This window comes from Cervus canadensis, chromosome 3 (genome assembly GCF_019320065.1).
Source record: "Cervus canadensis isolate Bull #8, Minnesota chromosome 3, ASM1932006v1, whole genome shotgun sequence".
NCBI lineage: Eukaryota > Metazoa > Chordata > Mammalia > Artiodactyla > Cervidae > Cervus > Cervus canadensis.
Window position 1 is genome coordinate 76,926,210 of NC_057388.1, and position 25,466 is coordinate 76,951,675.

The 25,466-nt window shown below is 42.2% G+C and overlaps 1 protein-coding gene across 3 annotated transcripts in view; it reads right to left on the reverse strand.

Annotated features, from left to right (window-relative positions):
• Positions 1-851: 851 nt before the first annotated feature.
• Positions 852-25,466, reverse strand: part of POU6F2 (POU class 6 homeobox 2) — a 487,346-nt gene continuing 462,731 nt past the window's right edge. For 2 of the 3 annotated variants that reach the window (XM_043463544.1, XM_043463542.1), the window contains exons 8-10: positions 18,386-18,554; positions 8,825-8,993; positions 4,065-5,314 (exon numbers count right to left, since the gene is read on the reverse strand). In XM_043463544.1, the coding sequence (XP_043319479.1) occupies positions 4,810-5,314; positions 8,825-8,993; positions 18,386-18,554 (843 nt within the window). In that variant the 3' untranslated portion in view covers positions 4,065-4,809. Of the gene's footprint in view, positions 2,512-4,064; positions 5,315-8,824; positions 8,994-18,385; positions 18,555-25,466 lie in introns of those variants that run through there. The other variant, XM_043463543.1, reaches the window with a different exon arrangement.

The window sequence follows — 25,466 nt, forward strand, 5'->3', positions numbered from 1 at the left end:
ATTCTAATTTAAAAAAAATTACTGGTATTTTAAGCAAGATTTTCCATTTTCTCTTTGAATTAGTAAATTACATAGCAACATTAACTCATCCCTCCTACCCACATAAAACTTCAAGCAAGAGCATCTTTTAAATACCAACTTTTCCAGAACATACAATTATAAGGCATTGCTTAAGAGCAGCAAAACTCCTTTCCAGTAGAATTCACTGTAACACCTAGCAGACAACTGGCTGTTAGTCACAGACTGTGATGTCTCTGGGGTTTTCCTGTCTTTTATGGTTTCTCATCTTCTGTCTTCTGATTCTTAGGAAGACTTCCTCCTTTATCCTTGTGGTCCTTCAGGGTTGTCATTAGGCCCTATCCCCACTACCACAGACAGGAGTGAGTCTGGGACCCTGAGTGGCTGATTCAAGTACATCATGCCCAGTATAGTGCCAGGTTTAGAGAGAGATGTGTGACTTAACATCTGGGCACTCTCACCTGAGAAGGAAGTCTAGGAGGACTGGCTGATGATGTTCTCGGAGCCACTGTGTCCAGCTGTGCTTGATGTCCCTGACCAGACTTCCCAGGCTGTGTTTAAATAAGTTTGAGTTGGATTTCTATAATTTGCAATCAAAGGAGTCCTAACTCATATATTGTGAATTATTAATAGTGTGTCATTTGAAAACTTTGAATAATCAGGATATGAACTAGTATGTCACAAAACCCCTCCATAACATTTGGGATTGTACCACATACTTACTTCCAGAATTGCAATTTAAATTACCTATCTTGAGTTCAAGACACATTTGGCCTAGAAGCTCATGTCAAACAATTCTTTATTTTTTTATGGTACAAATTAAAAGTGACAGATCTGAAGCTGTTAAGAAATACACAAAGTGCAGCTTAACTGACCATACAGATATTGCTCTAGATTAAGTACAGTTTGTCAGTTTTATTTTTTAAAACATTAAGCAACCTGTGCAGATAAATCAGCTTTGGTTTCAATGTCAGAGCAAGTAAGGAGCTTTTAAATATCCAGTTTGGCTTCTTGGTCACAAGTCCATCATGTCAATATTTCGTCATGATGCTTTTTTCAAAACAACCCAGTCTGTTTTCCTGCCCTCCTTTCTGCTGCCTGCTCCAGGTGCAGAGAAAGCAGCTTTCTTTGCCATGTCTCATCAGTGACTCTGGTAACCAGTCTGGATCACAGCACGTAGGACAAAAAAAAAAAGAAATCACCTCCTTAACAACAAATAAACAAATTGTGCCTCACAGAATTTCAAGTTGAAGACAGGCAAATCACGTGACAAAAAGCTCATTACAAAATGTTATCCAAACAGATATTCCAGTCAAACCTTGAAATGAAAATCAATTTCCTTTTTCTCCATTTTTTTTTTTAAACTTGATCATTAACTGGGTACAAGTAGAGTGCTGAGGTAAAACATTGATGAACAGTTTGTATTTCTTTTTTTTTTTCTTAAAATAGGAACAGTTTAGTATTGCAAGATTGTCAGCAACGTTTAGCCATATCTATACAATGTGCATATACCTACAAATATTGAGCTTTGGTCCAGCGTAGAGAAGATGAGCAAAGGCATTTTACAATTCTTTTTGGTTATAGCTTGAGTTCTTTGATACACCTCTACTTGTTTGCTTTTTTTTTTCCCTAGCTCCTTTTGCTTTTCTGTTCTCTCTTTCTGTGGTGTGTGTGTGCGTGCATGTGTGTATGTGTGTGTGCGTATTGTGTGACTACAACATAAAGAAACCAAAAACCTTGCAATGCAATTAAAACTCTCAACTGTTCACAATGTTTTCTTTTTTTTTGATTGAAAAAAAAAACCCCACAAACAAGTGTCAAGTATAACATCAGTCATTTTTTCTTTTTCATTAAACAATGAAGAAAATGAAGATGACAGTCATTTTAAAATACGTAAGAAAAATATTGAAGCTTGAAATACAATCACATGTGCCTGAAGCGGCTTTTACTTTTGTTAGTGGCAACCTCAACCTTCAGTTCATGGAAACCTAAAAGACACTTAAATGCTACTGGCATATGAAGTTGCTTACAAGTGGAAATAAGAGATGCAGTAATAAAATTAAGCAGTAGGTGTGGTCCCAAAGACTTACGAGTTACACAGTATAATTTATATTCCTAAGAATCTGTTCAGGCACCTTTTTATGCCTTGTAGCAAAAAAGTTATCTGTAAAAAATTAATATAAGAAGCATTACAACACCTTATAAATAATTTATAAAACAATACAAAATTATAAAACTATAAAAAAAATCACTGCACATGAATGGTTTTACGACTGTGGGATGAATATATTTCTTTTTTATTCCACTCTGGAAGATTATTTTATTTTATATTTTCACTGTCCTAGTTATACCCTCCCAATTATAGATCTCCGAACTGAGCAGGCCTTATGTAAGTGCTGCTGGCATATGTTTAAACATTTAGCATCCATCATATGTTATCTTGTTAACTTCTCTTCTTGGGGAGCTTTTCTTGATGGAATTTTGGAGCAGGTCCTAGGAGAATACAAAATCTGTTTAATCGATACATTTTTGGATTTCTGCGTTGTTAGTATTTGTGCAGTTTTTGAGGTGGCCAAATGGGTACCAGGATGTCATTAGCACTGAAGATCAAGTTAGCTGTGGTCCAATTAGCATCAGATCAGAGAAAGGGAAACAGCCTTACAAGCTTGTGTTGCATTGAGAGCTTTCTCTCAATGAATCAGGTGGTCCCCTGATTCCTGCATGAATTATCTAGGCAGGGGGCATAGGGTGGGGACAGCTACACCATTGAATTGACTCCACCAGCACAGAGGTCAAACAGTAGAAGAAACTCAAACCCGTTACAGGGGAGGGGAGTATGTTAGGGGAAGAAGATGGCATTTCTAATCAGTTGGGCAACTTGAGGGTTTTTACTTTCAGAATTTACTTCTAGATAGTATTAATTATTAATTAATTATTCAGGAATATTTACACCTCAACAGTAGGGAAACTGACACTCTTCTTTGCCCACTTCTATAATGGAACACTTTTTGCCTCTCCCTGCGGAAAATATCAACTGCAGGTCCCAAGTGTTCATCTGCACTGCCATCCTCACGTCTTACCTTTCCCCTCTGACTTATTAGGTTATTTTCTCCCACAGATCTTTGGAGTAGGTTATTGTGAAAAGTGGAATAATCCCCTACTTCTAAGTGTGAAGGCTACTCTGAAGTACTCGATAACCCACTTCTGTATTTTTCCTGTTAGTGGAGGCACTTCCTTGTTAAAACTTCCTGTCCCCTCAAGAACCCAGCCACAATTCCCATTGTTTAATTCATCTGCCAACTCTCTGCTGCCTTTGTATATCCCCAAATAATTGCTCTTCCCAAACTCCTGGGAAAAAGTCTACCATCGCTATTGGAATGAAAGTAGTAGCAGAAAAGATGGACTTTACAGGATGCTCAATGGCCTTTAACAGTCCGGTCATTCTCTTTCTCTCTCTCTTTTTGGCCTGTTTTTTTCATGTGTATATGGGTGTGTGCATGCTATGTGTGCATTTTGACTGAAATCTTGAGACATTTCTTTGGCTATCAGACTTCTGAGAGAAATTGCTTTGCACAGAAGCATAACATAGATGTAAGTATTGAACCAAATGTGCAGCTTATGTTTATATTACAAAATTAGTTTTGGTCAGCTCTCCATGTACGTGGCCAACAGACTGAGAAAAATCCCAAGCTCTGGTGTGGACAGTGAGCACAATTACAGCTTATGCCAGTGTTGATAGTTCATTGAGCAAAGCCCTAGATATTTTGGAGTCTCTCCTGCATTTCACGGGGGTCTGGGTGGAAAGACACCATGCCCACTCTCTGGCCTTCTGGCAGACCCTGGTAGCCACATGCGGGAGAGACAGAGAGATGGAGGAAAGTGAGAAATTTTCTTTTCTCAAACCCACAGGTCATAGTGAAAAGAAAGAAACGGATGCTTTGGCACACAATCCAGGATGCCCATCCCCCCAAAACAAAGACAAAAACAAAACAAAACAAAACCTTCCCCCCAAATAAAAACCAATAGTGAGCCTTCCAGAATGGCTTCAACACCAGCGCCCACCCCACAGGTGGTGACGATAGATAGGAAAGATGGGAGAAATCAGGCTTGCTATTTTTCCGTTAAGTACAAATGTAAAATCTCAGAACACAACTTGACAGGCAGAGAAGAATAGACTCATGGTCGCGTTTGCAATGCAGTGTTTCTGACTTTGGTTAATAGGTTTCATAGTGAATCAGCGCTTGGAACCTGAAAGAATGCCGTCCATAGTCCCTCCTCCAGGTGGCAGGCTTGTATTCGCTTTGAACAGAGAAAAGTTTTCGTTTGTTTGTTGGTGGTGGTTTTTTTTTTTTTTTTTTGGTTTAGTTGTTTTTCTGTTTCCTTAAAATGTGTTCACATTTTCATAGTGTACAGAAAAAGAGTTTGTGGTTATTTGGTTTGCTTTAAATCCATTAAAAAACTGGCTTTGGGGAGACAGGTGGGGGAGGGACCTATCCTCCCCCCGACACCTGGAATGTGGTGTACTCCTTGTTTAAAAATTTTCAAAAAAATTCTTTTTTTTTCTTTTTTGGAAAATCCCATGGAGGCGTATAAACCATCCTGTCCACTTGGTAATTTTCGTAGTCTTTTACTTACAAGGGTGATGACTGGGGCTATCTTAAAATTTATTTTCAATGTAATTTTTTTTCTTTTTGTGGGGAGGGGATGGTTATGGGATGAAGTCCCAAGGGTGGAGTTTAGTTTCCGTGGATTTTTTTTTTTTTTTTTTTCTGATTTTGAGTGGGTGTCTCTTTAGGAATTTTCTTCCAGCGAGTCTGTTAAGGGCTCCAGAGGGACCGCCGTGGCTGGCTCGTGCTGCTTTAAGCGTTTAATCGTGTTCTTCAGGGCTTGCCTCTTATTGCAGAACCAAACTCTAACTACTTCCCGGTCATAGTTCAGCTTCTCGGCAATTTCGGTCATTTCCTGCCCAGAGGGGTGTGTGTTCTTCTCAAAGTGGGCATTGAGGATCTCAAGGGCCTGGGGCGTGAAGGAGGTGCGCCTCTTGCGCTTTTTGGACGGTTCACTCCCGATAAACTCGGTGAGGTTCTGCATACCTGCTCGATGGCGGGCCTCAGCCTCAGCCATCCACCGCTCAAGCACCGGCTTGATCTTCTGGGCACTTTTAGGAGTGATGTCCAGCTTTTCAAACCTGGCAGGATACAAAAGGCCAGGGTTCAGTTTGGCTGTCAGACTGCTAGCTATAGTGTTCTCTTGGGCTTCCTGTGGTAGGAAAAAGTGGCTTCTCAGGATGGTGTGTCTGGGGGGAGAATTGAGAAAGAACAGACTTACACGGAGTCCTCTGCCAGGGTGGGCCTTCTGCCTGCCTGCCTGCCTGCCTGCCTGACTGACTGGCAGAGCGAATTCACTCCAGATAAGCAGCCAGCTGTAAGGTAGCCCACCCCACTCAAGCCAGCGCCCGCCGCCTGCATGCTTCATGCCCCCCACATGCAGCCCGCACACCCACATGAGGACCAGGTGAGCACGGGTGGACACAGCACAACACAGCGGCCACCATGACAGAAACAAAAAACCACTCGTAGATCTTTTTCCTGAAAATGCTTGAGATCTGAGCTTTGCTTTGAATCCACCCAGCATCATTTCCCCCAAACTTCAGAATCCTTAAGGCAAAAATTAATGCCAGGAAGTGACATCAAAGACAAGAGCTGTCATGTTCTTTCGGTTAAAATGATTCTTTGTATGTTTTCCATTTGGTTTCCTTCAATCCCCCCCATGGACTTGGTGATAAAAAATGTTCTATCCATTCTAATCATCAGTGATGGCAACTGGGACACATTTCTTTTATGATTCTCTTTTCATCTCTGTTTTGTGTCTCATTTTAATCTCTTTCTCTTCCCCCAAGCCCCCTCCCATCTCTAACTCTCTCTGGTAACAAACAATTTTCACCATATGTAAGTTAACAACATGCTCCCTTTTCAGGTAAAACATAACCCCTTGTTACTCTACTGTTGGACACAAACAGCTGGACACATTGTAATTACTATGAACACCCCCCTACTCCCTGGAAGTGCTAGGGCCACCTCAGGCCTTTCAACACCGTCCAGTGTAATGGTGTACTTTTGCACCAGGGTATCAAGCTGTGTTTAATGTGCTATATCTGCAAACTGTACTTGAATGATATCATTTTCTGTAAATGAGGTCTTCTATATATCAATTGCCATCAGCAATTCTTTGCTACACTGACTTAAAAAAATATGAAGCATCTTGGACAAAATTATATACAGTGTTTTAAGAGGTCATCCTGGTATCAAATTCATACACACTCTCAATGAAATACAGTACTCATTCCTTTTATTTGTTTGTTTGTTTATTCTAATACTAAATGCACAACCCTCCAGGATGACAACTTTGTATCCATAGCATTCTCCTCTATCTTTTTGAGTCCAATGCTGTTGTAAAACAACCTTCTGACTGCAGAGTGCATCTTATTACAATTGACTGTTTTCATAGCGTGAAAATGAACCTGCTCTTGTCACAGCATGTTTTAGGAGGATGCTTGCAAAAGGACACAAAAGGATAGGCTTCCCTTATGTGCCTTAATCTTATTTTTTGGCATCCCATTTTAGATACCTTATGTTGTGATAAGCAGCACCAATAGAATAAAATTTTAATGTGATTCCTGTAGCATTCCCTTCCACATATAGATCAAGAAATTGTTTATTTAAAAAAAACTCCCAAATTTCGGCTGGTCAAAGAGGAAAGAAGTACATTTTGCTTCCTCTATAAAAGGAACTAATTATTTGTTATCATTTAATGAGCTGCTCACTGTGGCAGGCTCTGCTAAAGTACTCATTGTTGTGTTCATTTGCTGCATACCACACTTTACCATCATTTGCTACAAAACTCCCAAAGGTAAAGTCTTGATAGTACGATAACAGACTTTACAGCACTGTGGTGTGGGGGGTAGAGGTTGTGATAAGGATGTCCAGTTTACTGATGGTGTGTTTTCCTCTGTGTCTCTGATGAGGGGGCATTTGTCAAAGCCTTAGGGAGTTCCTGCAGCTAATAAGGGGAGGCTGACACTAGAGCGTGTGCAGATGCAGAGTCCTCCCCACACTCAAAATTAACTGGAGTTGTTCCATTGTCAGATCTCGGTCTCTTTCAAGACTTCCATTTTTTTTTTTTTTTCCCCTTGGTAGTTAGCTCCCAAAACGACCCTGTTGAAACACTAGGAGCTAGAAAAGGGCCCCAAAGTCCCCATCTGCCATTTTCTCTTAAACAGTGTATACCCGCCAAGTCACCTTTTCATTTCAGCCATGGTTTTTCTGGCTTCCAAAAGAGATTTTAGAAATCAACATATTTGATTGGGAATGCTCAAGAAACACTATGTGTGTTAGTGAAAATCTTACACAGCACTTCAACCACGAAAAGAAAATTGCATTTTGGGACTAAAAATAAGCCAAAGAGGACTTTAGCAACAATAGCACATGGGCAACAACTTCAAAACCTGTGGCAGCCTTTATCACCAGCCTGTCGAGATGAAACAAAATTAATGTTTCCCAACAGGGAGCAACAGTATTCATATCATTTGATGCTGCTTGTTAGTGTTGATGCTTTGGTACATGTTGTTTGGAATAACATATACAAGCCTGGAAACAAATTTCCCAGCAGTAGTAGCCTTGTATAGACTGAATAAAGGTTATTTTCTACAGGGAGGTATCTTATAAGAAAAAACAGTAGGGGAGACCATAGAAGTGAGAGGATCCTATGGTGCTTTTTGTATTTAACAACAATCAATGGGTTTTATGGAAAATCATTGAGCAAAATGTGAGCTGCAAGCTACTACCCCATACTGATGTTATTTATAACCTTAGTCTTAAACTGTAGGAAAAGTACACTTCGGTCCTTTGGGGAATACATTAAAAGTATAAAGAGCAGATAAAAAGACAGCATTTCATGGATCACCAAGAACAAAATCCACTTAAATGAGTTTAGAGTTGGTTTCTTGGCTTTTCCTGATGGAGGAGGACTCATAAGACATTGCCCAAGAGGAAAAAGCTCTTACTGAAGTGCCTTTGTTACCTCATGCATAAACATGGGATTAGTGCAACACACACATGCATGCGCGGGGTCCGCTTCTGGCGGCTTGACCCAGATCAACTCGAACACAACCAAGGCTGGCTTCTGTCATTTATGTATTTAATTTGGGGAGGGAGTGGGCTAGGTTAGGCCAAATTCGCACTATGCTTTTCTGAGCTATGTAAAACAGCTGCTTCTTCCTAAAAATATGGTTTTAAAGTTGTGTCTGGTGAGACGAGTTAGAAAAATCCTTCATGGTCACAAGATGGTTCTTTTTTTGTTTTTTTAAGGTGTGTTTTCTTAGCAAATCTAGAGAGCCATTCCGAAGCAGAAATGGTGAGAGTATTAACACCATATGGGACTGGCAGCTTTACATCAGTCCACAGACAGGAAAGAGTGAATCTCAGCTGTGTAGGGTGGTGGGTCCTGAAGGAAGCCTCTGGCCCCGGGGAGGCGGGGGGAGGTGGTGGGGCGACGGGAGATGTATTTCCAATGAAACCACCTTGGAAGTTCTTTGTGAGTTGATGGGCATTATCAAGCCAGCCCCCTAAATCTGCTTTAGCAACTTCACTTCCATCAACATCACCAATCCCAACACATAGCTACCCCAAACTTCGTTCCCACACTCTACCCTTCCAGCTTTGCCCACCCGAAGAAGAAAAGCTGAGCCGAGAGGACAAACGAGGCCCGGGCCGGCTGGGAGAGGTGATAGCATGCGGGCACGGGTTACCTGCAGATGGCCGACTGGCTGTACGCGGGGCCCTCTGTGGCACTGAGGGCCTGGCCCACCTGAGTCTGGGTCAGGCCAAGGGACAGGCGCCGGATTTTAAAAGCTTTGGCAAATTCTCGGATCTCCTCCAGATTAACCCCATCCACCTCACCCGCAGCCGTTTGAGGATCTGTGGAGATGTTTTTAAACACAGGATCAATACATCAACGCACATCCGAGTACTGTGTGTTCAAGACGGCTGATGAGAAAGTGGCTCAGTTTATAATAGCAGAGCGGTGGGGAAGCCACATGGCAGAAGGTTCTTTGTCTCCCTGGAGTGGAGCTCAAGCCCCTATCCTCAACTCATTTCCACCTGCACCAATCATCCTTTGAGATAGCTCTGTCCCAGATGAAAACCACAGTGAACCCACCCTGCCACTTCTACAATACAAGAGTGAATTCCTTAGAGCCTAGCAGATACTACCAGTGCCGGGGGTGGAGGTGGTGGGGGCAGCGGGGGGGACACACCAGTTATTGGGAAGTGCAACTCCATTTTGCCCATAAATAAGTTCAGATATCACGCAAAAATAGAAAGATGAAAAATTTCTATTTGATATGTCTTAACTGGACTGTTCAGTGCAAAAAATTGCCCTTGAAAAAAAATAGTATTTTGTATTTCCCTTATCCTGATCAATGCTGCAGCCAGGCTAACAGATGCCTAATTTCTTGTGTTCACATTAGCCCCTAAGAAGAGCATACTTATGAAGCTGTGGGAATAACGTTGTCCCTCACCCCTCCCCCGCTGCCCCATAGCAATTTACTGACACAGATGTCTTTGTCCCCTGAAAGGGCACATAATAAAAAATGCCCACCGCAGGAAGGCTCCTTTGGTGCCAGATAACACAGTCAATTTAGGACTTATCAAGGGAAATGACACAACAGCTGGAGAATGAAATTCTCCCCCCGACCCCCCCACTCCCAGCTACTGATCCCTGGATAAATGAAAGCGTACACCAAGCTGGAGACAGCATGAATTGGGGATGGTGGAAGATTTCAAAGTGCAGCTCCATCCTGCCTGGAGCGAAGCCATTCTCCCTGCAAGCTGACTCTATTGTTCTTCACCTCTCCCATGGACTTAGGTGAAAAGTTTTTCTTTTCCTTTTTCTGCACAATCACCCACCAGTTTCAGTCCATTCCAGGACTTGTCTAAGGAACTGGGGTGGACTCTATCAGCCTTCTGGGTTTAGGGTTATAGAAACTACTATTATCATGAAAAGAAACAAACATTTGTGCCCCCAGGGTCAATTCTTCAAGAACCTTGAAATAAAGATGTTAACATCTGTGGGGGGCTTGGAGCTTCCTGTATAGGTTCTCACATTACAGGGCAAATGGAATCTGTCAGTAAAATCAGTCGTGAAGGTGTTGCACTGTACCTTATCTTCTCATTAAAAACAAAGTCCTGTAGAATTTTCACATGTCACTAAGCATGATTTCATGGAAGAAAGATGTGTGAAAAGTGGTATAATCACTGCCTTTAGTCTCTAAATATTTCTACTTTTTTCTTTATGCTTTGTTTATTTGTTTTGATTTTGGGTATGCAGCTTGTAAGATCTTAGTTCCCTGACCAGGGATTGAACCCTGGCCCACAGCAGTGAAAGTGTAGATAGAGTCCTAATCACTGAACTGCCAGGGAATTCCCTCTAAGTATTTTTTAAGTGACTCCTGGGAATCCTAATAAGTGGAGAGAAGGAGCAAGAGAAAGAGAAGAGGCAGGTCCAGCCTCTATGGAGTTTGCTGTCTACAGGGGGTTGGGGCTCAACATTATGAATGAGAAATGGAGGAAAATACCAGGTTGCCTAGAGTAAAGAACGAGTAGTGTGGCACCCACACCGAAATTTTAAGAGAAGGGAGAGGTGACAGGAAAGAGGATTCATCTGGGTTTTACCCAGTGGGCAGCTTTCAGAGAATATTCTGGTCCATAGGAGCAGGGTGCAGACAGGCATGGGTGTGGGGAGGAGCCGAGCACTGTGGGGGCCTGCAGGGAGCTTGGTAGGGGCAGGGAGAGCTTGTGTTGTGAGTGGTGAATATTTCAGTTTAGAATAAAGAGAATCTATGTCCGTGGACAGGGCAGAAGGTGACTATAAAACTGATTGACTGTTGAGGTTAATTATAATCCCGCTTTTTCTCTCCCAACTGACCCAGAGGCCTGGCATCACTTGGCTAATGAAGACTTGTTTAGGCTGTACCTGGTGAGGGCTGCCCTGTGGATCTTAATTCCCACCCGCAGTGTACCTGGAGCAGCTGGGAGGATTTGCTAAGGATTCTGGCAAGTCCCATCAATGCTCATAGCAGTTTAGAACCTCTGCTGGGTTTCTTCCTTTAAAAATTCCTAGAGCAGGAGTTGCAAATAAACATCTTGCAAAGAAAACTTAGCTTTTTGAGTGCGTACAATTTGGGGGAATTACTTGACAACATGAAAAACTGGGAGATTTTGAAAGAAAAATTTAGATTTGTCATTTTCTTCTTTGAAATGTTAGATGTGGTCCACGAGGTCCACACTTACACTTGGGTACAATCAGTCAGCTGCCTCTGCTTCAGGCTGCTCATTCAGCTTCTCTGCATCCTTACCTCCAGCCTTCCTCGGACCTTCTGCCTTGCCAAGCCAGTCTTGTGACCCTGCCTTTAGAGCATGCATTCCCAAGGGGGTGGAAGTTGGTTCTGAGGTGGCAGTGGGGAAGGTGGAAAAGTCTTAGGTAGCACAATTGTTGCACTCCCACAAAGGGCTGAGGTACGTGAACAGAGCCAGTGTGTGGCATACCTGTGGTGGTAACATTTCACTGAAGAAGGGGGCCAGCTAGGACAGAAAAGTCTAAACGAGCTCCTTGTGGAGGGAGGAGGCAATAGTAAACTGACAGTCGAGAAGCCCTGGTGTAGAACGGAGATGGACGCTTGGTACAGAACAGCACAGGGTCAGGGGGAGATGGGGCTTAGCCTCTTTCCAAGAGAGAAGGAAGAGGAACTGGTGGCTTTGCAAGTATGAGCAGTGGGGGTTCAAAGCTGAGGATGAAGAAATGGAAGCTGGACACTTTCCTGTAACAGCATGGCTTTAGGACAGTGGTTTTCTTTCTTTCTTTCTTTTTAAATTTATTTGGCTGGTCTGAGTCTTCGTTGTGGCATGTGGGATCTAGGTCCCTGACCAGGGATCAAACCCGGGGCCTCCTGCATTGGGAGTGCAGAGTCTTAGCCACTGGATCACCAGGGAAGTCCCCAGGACAGTGGTTTTCTTAATTCAGGAGGTCTAGAAATCACCTGTTAAGACCTGGGACATGCATTTTTAACAGGTAGCACAGGCGACTCTGATGCAGAGGACCTACTGACCCCAGGGTCAGAAGGTTTCTCTGTAGTTGTGGTCAGTCTGAGTCTGAATGTGGCATTCACTGCATGGCTCCACTTGACGCTTAACCATCGTTATTCACCAGGTTCCACTTCACAGAGATCTCTACCACCTTGTAAGGTGATGAGCCAGAAAGACTACTCAGTAGGTGCCCCATCCTTGCCTCCACTCCCGGCTTCACCATTCATAGCAAGTGACAGATGTCTGGGAGTCAGTGGCCTGGGTGGCCAGTGGAGTCTGGAGTTGAGGGGAGAGTTTTTCTCTGATAAAAGCTAGGTAGGGAAGTAAATTTGTTGCCTTACATTAGCCCTATCTCTAGACCAACAGGAAACAAGAGAGTTAATCTGGAAGGATTTCTGGGGTTGACTCTAGTCCCAGGGTTCACCTGAGTTGGCAGCACAGTACCAGGCAGGTTTATGATTTCAGATGCAATTTTGTGCAAGATGCTTCCAGCTTATGTCTTCCTTGCCTTTATTGTTTATCTCCTTACTAGTTCCCTGAGACCAGCCATGAAATCCATGTGTGTGATTGTGCAGGTTGCTCTTGACCAGATAGCTGAGAATAATCAGGGTTGAAAAGAAAGCGATGACCTCTTACTTGCTTGCACTGACCAGTTGTGTGTATTATCTAAAAAGCTCAGAGAGGTGGGTGCCTGGCCCCCTGAGTCCACAGACTTCTGTGAGACCCCAAACAAACATTCATCAAATCTTCCTCGTCTCACCCATTTCCCACTCTTGTCTTTTTCCTGGTTCTACTAAGAGAGCTGATAAGATAGGAATTATGGTGAAATTGAAACAGGGTGATGGTCTATTGGACAAAGGCCCGGGGAGGGAAAATCAGTATTTCATTGTTTGTGCAATTTGTTGATTGCTGGAGATGAGCTGCTTGGCTTTCTTTATATTATTGTTCTCATCCATAAAAATCAGATGGCAAATGTATTACGATGGTTTCATTCCATGGATCCCAAGACCTGTGCAAGACAGTGTTTTGCATGGATAAATATTAGTTTTACTCTGATTGCAACATGTGGGACTTGTCTTCCCACATTGGGAGAATGCATTAGATGGTGTCCATAACATGTTTTGAATTAATAAAAAAACCAATGCAATTTTTTTTGTGTGTGTTCCAAAGTTTCTGTCTTAAGTGCTTGAGGTTTTCTCTGCACTGCTGCACTGCTGGACAGTTCCCCTTCATTAATGGTTATATGCTTTTCTGTTTGAAGAGAGGAAATGAGAGATAAATGGTGAATGGTAAACGGAAGCTTCCCTAGAAGGTCATTGTAACTCTCAATCTGGCCCAGAGGTTGACAGTCCACCCTGGGATCCGGCAGTCTGGCTTTCCTTTCTCCATCATGTCATTCCTTCTCTTGGCTCTGCAGAGGTTGGGTTAATTCCAAGGATGCATCTCAGGCCTCCTTGACGGGGACTTCAGAGGGAACCCTCAGGTCCCCCCAGAGGTGAACCCAGAACCTTGAATCCAGCTCCAGGGAAACCCAGCTTGGTATTTCTCTGCATTGGGAAGGAGGTGCGAATGCATCTCTTATAGAAGTTTGCTCCAGATTAAGTCGGCCCAGTACATTGGATTGGCCAGAAAGTTCAGGTTTTTTGTAACATCTTAACGGAAAAACCTGAATGAACTTTTTGGCCTACTCAGTGTTAAATAGAGTCAGAAAGAAAAGACTTCCAGGCTTCGCCCTGAATCTGAGCCTTGCTAAAGGAGCCAAAAGATCAGCCTATGTAGGGATTGGCTCATCTGGAGACTTATAGTACACTGGCATTGAATGTTGGCAGCAACCCTTAAGTATAATGATGACATTTCCCAAATCTGGAATGTATGGGCTGAACAATAAAAGATTTTCATGGGAGCTAAATGAAAGTGTGTGAAAACAAACCTGTTCTGTAGAATCGGATTGCTTGGTCACTGAGACCATACTGAACTGAGTGCTCAGGGTGGGCCAGGACTGTTATTTTGTTTAATTTTCAAAATTTAGCTCCTTCCAACTGTTCCCCTGGACATCAGTATAAGGGATTGCTAAAAGGGTCCAACAGTTTCATTCCACCCACATGCCCCTTCTACACTCTCTGCTTGCGGGATTGTTACAGAAGAAACACATATCTAATATAAAGAAGGTGCCAAGTCTGAATTCACTGTCTTCTAAATATCCATCTGCTTTTTAGTGCTACTCTCACAGCAAAAAATGGGCATATTTACCAAATATTTCTGAGACATAAGAAACCATTTGGGAATGTGCAATGTAATTTGGGAGAACAGCCTGCTTACAATGTGGTGACTTTATTGAGCTGTAGAAAATGGTGTGAAATTGATCAAGTGAATCGGGGGCCCCACTGTGCCGTAGCTATCACCAGGCATCTTTTTTCTTTTTTTTTTTTTTAGTTTGTTAGTTGTTTGGGATCCTTAAGCATGCAAACTTCAAAGAGGAGAGTCCACAAAGGAACCAGAGTTGTTTTATGGCATCCAGAACTACCATATTGCTACTTCTGTGTAGCAGGAAAAGTTCGTTTTCAAAGCAGACACAGTTCAGTCTTCAGTGTGAATGGTATGAATGAAAGTCTTTTTTTGTGTTGTTGTTTTTAAAAAATTTCTTAGCACCAGGCATCTTTAGGTTCACTTTTTTTTTTTTTTAATATTAGCTCTCAGTCCTTTTGCTGTCTGAAAATTGAGTTTACAGGCCAAACCAAACCCAGAAAAGCCTGGGTTTTTTTTTTTGTCCTGAAAAGCCAAACCAACCCCAGAAAAGAACACAGAAGTCCCATGTCTACTTGTTTTTGAAAAGCACTGTGTAAATCTTAAGTTAGTTTGGGACTTTGTCATTTGTTTGACTCTTCTAGACTTTCCAAAAGCTCTGCTTATGGAACCTGTAGCTGCCCCTGGTGCCTGCGGAGACTGGGCAAGGTTTGACACAGGGCAGGCTGTGCAGTGCTGTGAACAAAATGCAGATGTTTTAAGGAGTGTGCATCCCTGGATTGGGAAGATCCTCTGGAGGAGGGCACGGCAACCCACTCCAGTATTCTTGCCTAGAGAATGGCATAGACAGAGGAGCATGGCAGGCTACAGTCCATAGGTTTAGAGAGTTGGACGAAACTGAAGCGACTTAACACGCGCATTTCTGTTCAGCCTTATTCTGCACATAATAGATGGAGGGTGAGTGTTAAGTTGCCTCAGTCATGTCTAACTCTTTGTGACCCTACGGACTATACCTTGCCACACTCCTCTGTCCGTAGGATTCTCTAGGCAAGAATACTGGAGTGGGTTGCCATGCTCTCCTCTGGGGCATCTTCCCAGCCCAGGGATCGAACCCGAGTCTCCTGTGTCTCCTGCATTGGCAGGCGGGTTCTTTACTACTAGGGCAACTTGGGAAGCCTGGCATGCATGCATGCTTGGTATTAACTCTGTATTTTTTTGCCTGGAGTAGGGCAGGTTATGGATGCCCCACCCATTCCCATTCATCTGAAGCAATGGCAGGTTGCCCAGCATCAGGCTGCGTTGACCATGACTTAGGAAGGTTCACTAACCAAGGTTTTGACCGTAGCTTCAAATCCAGTTTGACCTGGTTCAAACTATGGCCTTGGCTTAGTGGAGGGATTTGTTGACCCATTAACCATCCAACTTAATTGAAGGATTATTTACTTCAGATGTCCTTCTGTTCTGTTTCAGCCTCCAAAACTGAGATCACTATCTACTGTACTGCCATAGACCTTATTCATGTTGACCATAGCATTTATTTCCTTTTGTTGTAACTGTATTTCTTTGCTATCAGTTCATGACCTTCCCCCCCAGAGCAGGGACCACATCCTGCTTATTTTTTCTTTCTTCGTTTCTACTCCTGTGCTCACATGTATGTGGTGCTCAAAAAGTAAGTTGTTGTTTTTTTTTTCCACATTAAAAAATTTTAAGTTGACATCCTCTGACTAAGACACATTTTCCCTATAATTTAACCCGTATATAACAATTACATCTGAAATATAAGGTTGGGTCTCCCCATATTAGCCTATCTGAAAAGTTGGCAAAGTTTAATTTTAAACAAAAGTAATTTTAAATGCATATTGCAAGCTTGAATATACATTTCAAAATATGAAAGTTGTCTAGGTTTCTCTTCATATTGGCTCGGAGAAAAATCCTGTGCTTTAATTATAAGATATGGGTTCAGGCATTTAACAATTACTGGAAGAATATTTAGGTGATTTGATGTATTTTATCATTCAAATTGCACTGGGTAAAATTTATATGAAAGCATCCTGTCTGTCTGAGGCAGCAGTGGTGTGTAGACTGTGTATGACCCACTGAATCTGACTGCCTGGGTTATCATCTTGGCTTTGTCACCCAGAGATTTGTCATAGAGTGTCAAGGTCTCTCAACTAAGACTGAATCTGACCTCTCTGACATAAGATGGGTTGTATTTTGCAGGATCTATTTGATGCCAGCATCAGTATATGAAAATGATAATTAATATTACTTTTTGTGAGTATTCAAATAGGTAAAATATTGAAAGTGCTTTGAAAACTCTACTTTACAAGTGAAGTCTTTTTTGTTGTTGTTGTTGCCACACCACACAGCAAGTGGGGTCTTAGTTCCCTGACCAGGGGTTAAACCTGTACCCCTTGCAGTGGAAGCATGGAATCTAAACCACTAGACTGCCATGGAAGTCCACAAATGAAATCTTAAACAGAAGTCTGCTGGGGAATAATCAGTATCAGAAGATGTTCCATGTATTTTTTATTCTATATTGGGTTTATGCTCAAAATGCTCAACATGCTCAAAATCTGTAGCAGTTGTAAGCCCAGCAATGGGTTTGTGTAAAGTCCAAACCCTGGTAGGTATAGCCCTGGACCTTCTCGTATCTCCCAGAGAAGGTACCTCATTCAGGCTTTGCATATGAGTTTGGAGTTTCTTGCCTCAAATGCCTGTGGTAAAGGAGTCTCTTTTCCCCAGTTTTTAATATTTCCTCTCAAGGACATGGACTATGATTTAATCATTATACTCATAGAATGTCCCACTGGCCTCTGTGTAAATGAAATTTCATTTGGTCCATTAATTAGCTCTGTAACTGATTTCTGAAAAAGGCTAATCCTTCTCTGTGCAGCTAGAGGCATGGCAAGACAAAACCGAGTGCCATCCATACATACACGCATGCGTATGTATATATGTACATGTATATTTTTTGGGGGGGCTTGCTTGTGTGTGTGTGAGGGAGACACGGCAACCCTCCATTTTGCCTTGCATCTCTAGACTTGGCCCATGATGTGGAGAATCTCTACTATTCCTGTTTTAACAGGTCACTCATGACACTTGACCAAACACAGATACTCACATATGTCCTTGTTTGGTGCCACAGATGCCTCTGCAGTGCTGTAGCCCTTTAAACCTGTAGCTGTTGGGTTTTTGGTGCCTGGAGAATTATAATTCATGCACTATTCTGTGATTTTATATACAGGTAAAAAATGTACTAAAGGTGAACAACTAACATTAAATTAGATCATTGTCACATTCATCTCAACATGTTTCTATTTGCATCTGATACATACGCTGTCTTCCCCTAGGGCCACTTACCATTTCTAAAATACGTCTACATGGCCTGCTCAGGGAAGCAGATCTGCAGGCTCACATTATTTTATGAATGGTTGTTCAGAGGTTTCTCGTCAGATTCCAGCCCATGCAGCTTCCCCCTTGCGCCACTGGGGGCAGCTCGTGGTGCACACACCACCCGCCCATAGGCACACTCTCTTTTATTTCTTCTGACACCTACAAATAGAATGGCAGGGACTTCAAACACACAGAAAAGCAGCTTGACCTGCCGGCTGAGTGCCTGTTGTTGGTTATTTCAGTTCTGAGCTATGTGGCTCACGCCCTGAAAGCTGATCAGTTTCTTGCTTCTGAAGTGGCCAGACTGACTCAGCGCCATCAGAAGGCATCTTGGGGTAGAAACAGCCCCTCCATGCATTCATTGATGGGGTGTGGAGGTGTCTGCTTCCCCAGTGAACCATTGGCCCTGGGCATGGACCTCATCCCAATATTGACCTACCAGTGCCAGGAAACTTCTCTTCTGTTTGAAAGATCAGAGGGAGAAGGAGGGAGGAAGGGATAGGAGGGATGAGAGAGAGAGAGAGAGGCATTGCAATTAGGCAACAAGAAGGCCACCATGATTTAACCGAGCCAGAAAGGATACTTACTGCTGACTAACTGGCCCACGCTCAAAGCTGAAGAAGAGGAGGATGAGGAGGAAGAGGAGGAAGCCTGCCGGACGGGGCTTTGAGACATGGATGCTTGGCTGTGAGCCAGGTGCAGAAGACTGCTTTGGGAGGCTGCTTGACCCACTGACGTCTGGGAGGGTTGGTGGAGCTACGCAGAGGGATGTAAAAAAATACACAAAGGCATGAAAAATTAGGAGGAAAATGCCAGGGAATAGAAGTGTTATCAGGGCTGAATCACTTTATTTCTAAGAATATATACTTCTCTGAAATAATGCACTCCCTGCACAACAGGCTGGGTTTTGTTTTCTTTCTTTCTTTTGTGTATATTATGTGGCTGCTGCCTCGACAGGCATTTTATTAGTATTTCTAAATGTATTAATTCCCTACTTGGCTTGCTGAAGCATCTAGTTTTCTACATTTCTTGACCGCCACATGTGATTGGACCCTTTCTGCCTGTTCACGCAATTCTAGCATGCTTGACAGGCTTCTCGAGTACATATAGATAAAATATAACACCTGCCATCAACTTAGACCGCAAGACTCAAGATCTCAAGAGTGGGTTGTGCTCAATCATTTTGTCTTATGTAACTGGTGTTTTTAGGAAAGTTCCAATTTAGGCTGAGTGTGTATGGGAACTTCCTGCTCTCTCAAACCAGAGTCTGGATGTATTACTGTGGAGCTGGGAAAAAAATTTTAAGATCCTATCGAAATTAAGAGAGAAATGGGGGCAGTCAGGACAAATGCATCGATTGATATTTGTCCCTCTTAGTTGTCACTTTCTTACACTGTGCCAGCACTTTGTTTGGCACTATCATGCCCTCTCATTTAAAACTCTGACATCAGCCTGTGGAGTGGGGATTATTCTGACCCCTCTTTTACCACCAGGGAAGCTGAGGCACAGAGAGTTTAAAGGATTGGGCGTCTTCCTTCGGCAGGTGTGGAGGAGTTGGTCTCCAGACCTAGGAAGTCTGATCCCCGGGCTTGAGCTCCTAGCCACAGTGTCACAGTCAGAATTCACTTTGAGTCTTGTGTGCCATAAGGAAGGTGGTCCTTGTAGTCATGACTTCTTTCCAGGTTATCAAAGTGCTATTGTTCTGGGAGGTGAGAACCTCGACTCAAGGGAGGAGGGAGAGAGAAAAGGAGGACAGTCACAGGATCTGGGTCCACCTGGACACTTGGGAGGGGTCTCTCTCCATCCGCGTGTTGACCCTCTAGGAAGCTGGCACGATGACGGCCCTGGGCCTGGCACAAGGGCACCAGTAGCCTCAGCAGTGGCCACCTTTGTTGATTAGACAGAGATTAGACAGAGTACTTTCCAGAGTGCTTTCATGTCCATCATCACAGCTCCCAGAGGTGTAGGAAGGTTTTCAAAAAAGGTTTTTAATAAAAGGAAGTCAGGCTGGGAGTGGAATCAGGCCAGGCCCTGAACTTTGGTGAAAAGAGAGCCAATTACAAAACAGGCACTGATCTTTGACCACCTCCTCAGGATCTAAGAGTCAGCCTGGAGATTTCAACTTCACATTTGTCTATGCTTTCCCAGTGCGTGTATGTGTTCATTTTTTTAAATTCAACTTTATCAAGATATAATTTACACATAATAAAATATATACATTTTATGCATACAGTGTGATGAATTTTGTCAAATGTATACATCTGTGAAACCACCACATTATCAAGATATAGAACCTTCTTATCATTCTATAAAGTTCCCTAATTGCCTTTGTAATCAATTTTCCAACTCCTGGGTCGAGACAGGGACTTTGCTGCTTTCTGCCACATGTACCCGTTTGGCATAATTCTAAAACTGGAATTGTATGGTATGTAGTCTTTCTGCATTTGACTTCTTTTGCTCAGATACTGTTTTTGAGATTTACCCAGTTTTGTTGGATATATCAGTAAATCATTTTTTTTAATTGCTGAGAAATATGTATAGTATTGTTATATATCTGTATGCATATCTATGTCAAAGATTGTCCATGCATTTATCTGTTGATGGACATTTTGGTTATTTCCGGTGTGGGGCTATGACGAAGAAAGCTGTTATAAACACTTATGGACAAATCTTTGTGTATCCCTGTGTTTTCACTTCTTATATGTAAATACCTAGGAATGGAACTGTGGAAATGACTGAGTCATACCTTAAGTGCACATTTACCTTTTAAAGAAACTACCAGACTGATTTCCAAAGTGGTTGGAGCCTTTGATATGCTCACCAGCTATTATAAGAATTCCAGTTGCTGTGTAGCATCACCAACACCTGTGATTGACAGTCTTTTTAATTCCCTAAAGTGTTTTTAACCATCAATTAACATTCTACTTTCAAACAATTGTTAATCATGTGCTACTTTGGAAATGTGTTTAGGGACCTATTTCCCTTCCCATCCCACCCTCCCCCCGCCCCTGACCCCATGGTAATGCTTTTGCTCTCCAGATTCACAGGCTAGCTCTACACAGCAGATATAGCTGGCACGATTATGGGAAGTAAGTGACTCTCCCAAGACCATGAGTCTGCCTTAGAATCTGGGCTCTCGCCCCATAGTTCAGGGCTCTTTCCAGGATGCCAGGCTGTCCTGTTCCACAATTTCCTGCAATTACATCTCAAAGGAACATCCTCATTGTTACTCCACTGTGCTAAGATTGTGAAGTAAGGTAGTTGTAATTGACATGGAACTCAAATTAATATGCAACAAGCATCTGCCTAAAGTAATTAGCCAATCTGCTGAGCACATAATCAACAATTGAATCCAGTAAATTTTATTCTGTAGGAACACACACTGAAGATTAAATCTATTTTTAATTTGCTTAATAAAATGTGATGGATATTTGCATGTCATTCTACCCCTTCTAACCTATTGAGTTGTCCTTCTAAATATTGTTACTTGACAAAAGCTTTCACAGTTTTGACTTATTGAATCATGAGCTACTCTTTGGTTTTACCATTTCATCAATATTTTATTGGCCCTGGGCGTGGCAAAGTACCATCAAGGAACTGGATAAGACAATAATCAATTTAAATTTCTTTTTCTTATACACAACTCAGTAAAGAAAAATTGCTAGGCTTCAGTCTCACTTAGAAGTCTACACAAGAGAAGGAATTCTAGAGGAAAACAAAATAGCTCTATTGAGAGTTTGTTCTATGTCTACGCAGTCAAAGAAAGAGATGAATCTAAGATAACTAAGAATCTAGGAAAGATGTATTTTGTCCAAAGGAAATAAGCACTTTTTTCAGAACACTGGGGCCCTACTTACCTTCCAGCATTCAACCAAACAGTTCAGAATAACCCATAAAAATTCTAAAAAGGTTCTTAGTTGAAAAGAATCAAGATTTTAAGGTTATGGCATTTCTAGAAAATTAATACAGGCATGGAAAGTCCACCAAAAAGGAGGAAAAGGAAGGGGCAGTTCATGTCAGCCTGGGGCTTTGCTTCATCCAGGGAGGGAGGGAAGGATGTGGGGATGTTCCTCCCACACAGGGGATGAGAGACAGGCAGAAAAAGGGTTCAGGGTCCATTAAGCTTTACGCTTCTCACTGCATCTCATAGGCTGGCTTTGCTGGTTAGTTTGTGTTGGTCGGCACTGCTGATATTTACCGTATTCAACAAAAATAGGTATAAGCACACTTTGAAGACTTTCTGGATTTTCTGTGCCGGTGCTCCTCATCTGTCTTCCTTGTGTAACACAGTATATCCTTAACAATATTTTAGTTTCTGGAATAAAGCATCTTCTAATTAAATTCATGATTGATATAAGAATAAGTGGAGGTGACAAGCATATTGGAAAATGGGATAAAATGAAGAACCAGAATGTGATAGATGAATTGGAAAAAGTTAATTTATATAAAATAATAACATTCAAATGGGATTAAATATAGAGAAATTCATGTGGGTGGGGGGAGACGAAACTTTCCAAACATGTAAAGGCAAAGTGGGTACAGAAGAAATGAAATCAGTGGTTCTCAAGATTTAAGCGCTTTCAGAATCACCTGGAGGGCTGTTAGAAAACAGATCCTTGGACCCTACGCCCACAGTGTCTGGTGCAGTAGGTCCAGGTGGGAGTCAAGAATTTGCATTTCTAACAGGTTCCCAAGTGAGGCTAAGGCCGCTGGTTGAGGGACCACTTAAGGTTTTGGAAGGATCTTGTCTTAGAAAAAGGGTAAAGAAAGTAGATTTATTGCGTCTAGACAAGAGAAGCCAGAGCCTAGATTTAGTAAGAGCTTTTAATAATTAGGAGGACACAAAGAATACCTGAATGTTATCGAGGAGTTCATTCTACAATGGACATGGCCAACTGTGCAGGTGTTAAATTTGCTGGAAGATTCAGGGTTGAGCTCAGGACAACCTAACTTGAAAAATTTTGAGTACTAAAATTTTGAAAAATTCTGATAACTAAAAACTCCCCTGGGTATCATATCTAGAACATGATAGAACTCTGCATCTTAGTGCAGAGGAAGGGGTTAACAGAGAAAGAAAGATAATTAGGGAAGAGAGTGCTGTGTGGAAGTTCTCCCCAAGCTACTGGCAGGTGCTGGTTTGGAACCTACTGGAAAATGGCAGAAGACACAGAACTGGAAAGCCATGGAAGGGCCTGGCCTGGGCTCCTCAGGGAGCACGACTCTGGAATCTGGTGTCTCCGATAGGGAAACACTACCATTTGGCAGCAGTTAAACACGATGGATGGAGCACGCAGCATAGGCTGGGTCCTGAGCAAGGCTGAATCAGTCTGGTCCCTGCCTTTCAGGTGTAGACAGTATAGACTGAAGACAGTGAATGCAGCGAGGGGAAAACCGAGGTGAGAGGATGATAAAGGTGAGCTTCACAAAGGAGGGATCCTGGGCAGGTGGATGGTGGTGGGAGTTTGCCCGACAGAAGAGGTAGGAGAGGCATCCCAGGCTAGGGCGGACAGGGAGCATGCGCTCTGTCAGCTGAGCTCGACTGGCAGCGACCAGGGGAGGCCAGAGAGGTGAGATGCCCGGATGTGTGGCTGGAAGGTCAAAGGTCTGTTTCGTATTGGGGTCACTGACACACATTTCCTTTCTCTAGGAAACCCTTATGACTATTTTAGATCCTGTATGGGTGGAAATACTTCATTTGTGTCTCATTCTGGATGGCTCCAAGAAAAAATTGGAAACTACTGATTTAGGTAACGGCTGGGAAAAAACTAGTGACTATATTTTTTTACTTGGAAAAAAAAAACAAAAACAAAAACAGATGGATTTAGAGAATCATATAGCATTTTAGGGGCTTCCCCATGGTGCTAGCAGTAAAGAACCATCACCTGCAGGAGATGTAAGAGATGTGGGTTTGATGCCTGAGTCAAGACGATCCCCTGGAGGAGGGCATGGCAACCCACTCCAGTGTTCTTTCTTTAAATATTACCCTTTACATTGAAGAAATATAATATGGACAACTACTAAAAAATAAAGGATTTCTCTTGTACAATAGAGAATCCCACAGACAGAAGAGCCTGGTGGGCCACAGACCATAGGGTTGCAAACAGTTGGTCATAACTGAAGCAACTTAGCATGCACGGCATTTTAGAGAGCTAGTTTAAATAAACCATTTTCCTTTGGCTTCCTATTAGCACCGAGATTACATTTTGAAGAACAATTGAGTGATTTCATGGATGGCAGTCTCCAAGTATTACAGCCATGGTATTTAATTTTTGAAAAATTTCAATGCTTTGATTTTACAAATCACATTTTCCCTTTCCTGTGTCTCTATTTTCTTAATGACATTAAAAATCTCCCATAAACTTTTGTTGGGATTTAGTCAGAGGAAGAATAAATATACACAACATGATTTCTGTGCTGCTCATGAAGAAATCATGAATTCACAATCACAGAACAGTAAGGGCAAACCCTGGCATGTGGGTCACTCTGACTTTGGAGCTGCAGAATCTTATGGAGGAAAGGAAAGGTTACTTTCAAGTTCTACCAAATATTTTTGTATTAGGTTCTTTGTTTCATGCACAGAAAGATACTTCTCTCTCTCTCATATTTTTTTTGTGTGTGTGCAGCATGTGCGATCTTACTTCCCTGACCAGGGATCAAACACATCCCCTGCACTGGGAGCAGAGTCTCAACCACTGGACCACCAGAGAAGTCCCCCTCTCTTTCTTATCTAGTCATTTTCTGACTTTTATTTCTTTGCATTGCTCACCAAGGATTCCTGACTCAATACTGTGGAAGTGATATCTAGGACTATCAGATACTGGCATATGTTTTTTTTTTTTTTAAAAAAATACTGTTTGTATTTCAGATGATAACTTTGCAGCTTCTCAATCTTTCATCATTGGAATAAAGCATCCTCAAAAGTAGTTGACTCTTCACTCTTTGATTTTATCCAGGTTCTTTTAACTAGTGGTAGACATGTGTAAAAATTAAGATTTTTAAATTATTTTTATTAGATTAAAACGAATCACCCCAGGTCATCTAGCCCACGAGGCCTGTACTTCACTCCATAAAAAGTGGACTTCCTTTTGAGTGCGAATTAGGGACTTCTCTGCTCTTGTAATTTATGACATATTTTACTGTTGGAACTACGCTCTGGTGAGATCAAGCATTTGCCATAAATCACATAAAAAAATAAAGTGAGAAACTTCTCTATTGTACAAGAGAAATCCTTTATTTTTTAGTAGTTGTCCATATTATATTTCTTCAATGTAAAGGGTAATATTTAAAGAAAAAATTGAAGATCACTATTCTTATATATATCTCTAGGTCTGAGCTTTTTACTTTTGGACTCTCAGCATTTTATGACCCTCTATCCTCAGAATTCCCCCTTTTATATCTGGGACTCAGACTCGAGCATTTCCTCTTAATTCACCCAACTTGTTAACTTTACTACACCTTCCAAGATGTTTCAGTCAGAGCTGATGCCAAGAAACAGTATGGTGCTCTTCTCCTGATGTTTTTCACCACATCCGTCATCAGTTCCCTTGACCTTTCTAGGACTTGAGTAGACCACTGGCACGTGCCTTGAACAACGGGACAGGCCCAAGGGTGCCTGCCGTGAGTTGAGGATTCAGGAAGGTTTGAGTGTCACTCTTTTCAGCTGTGCAC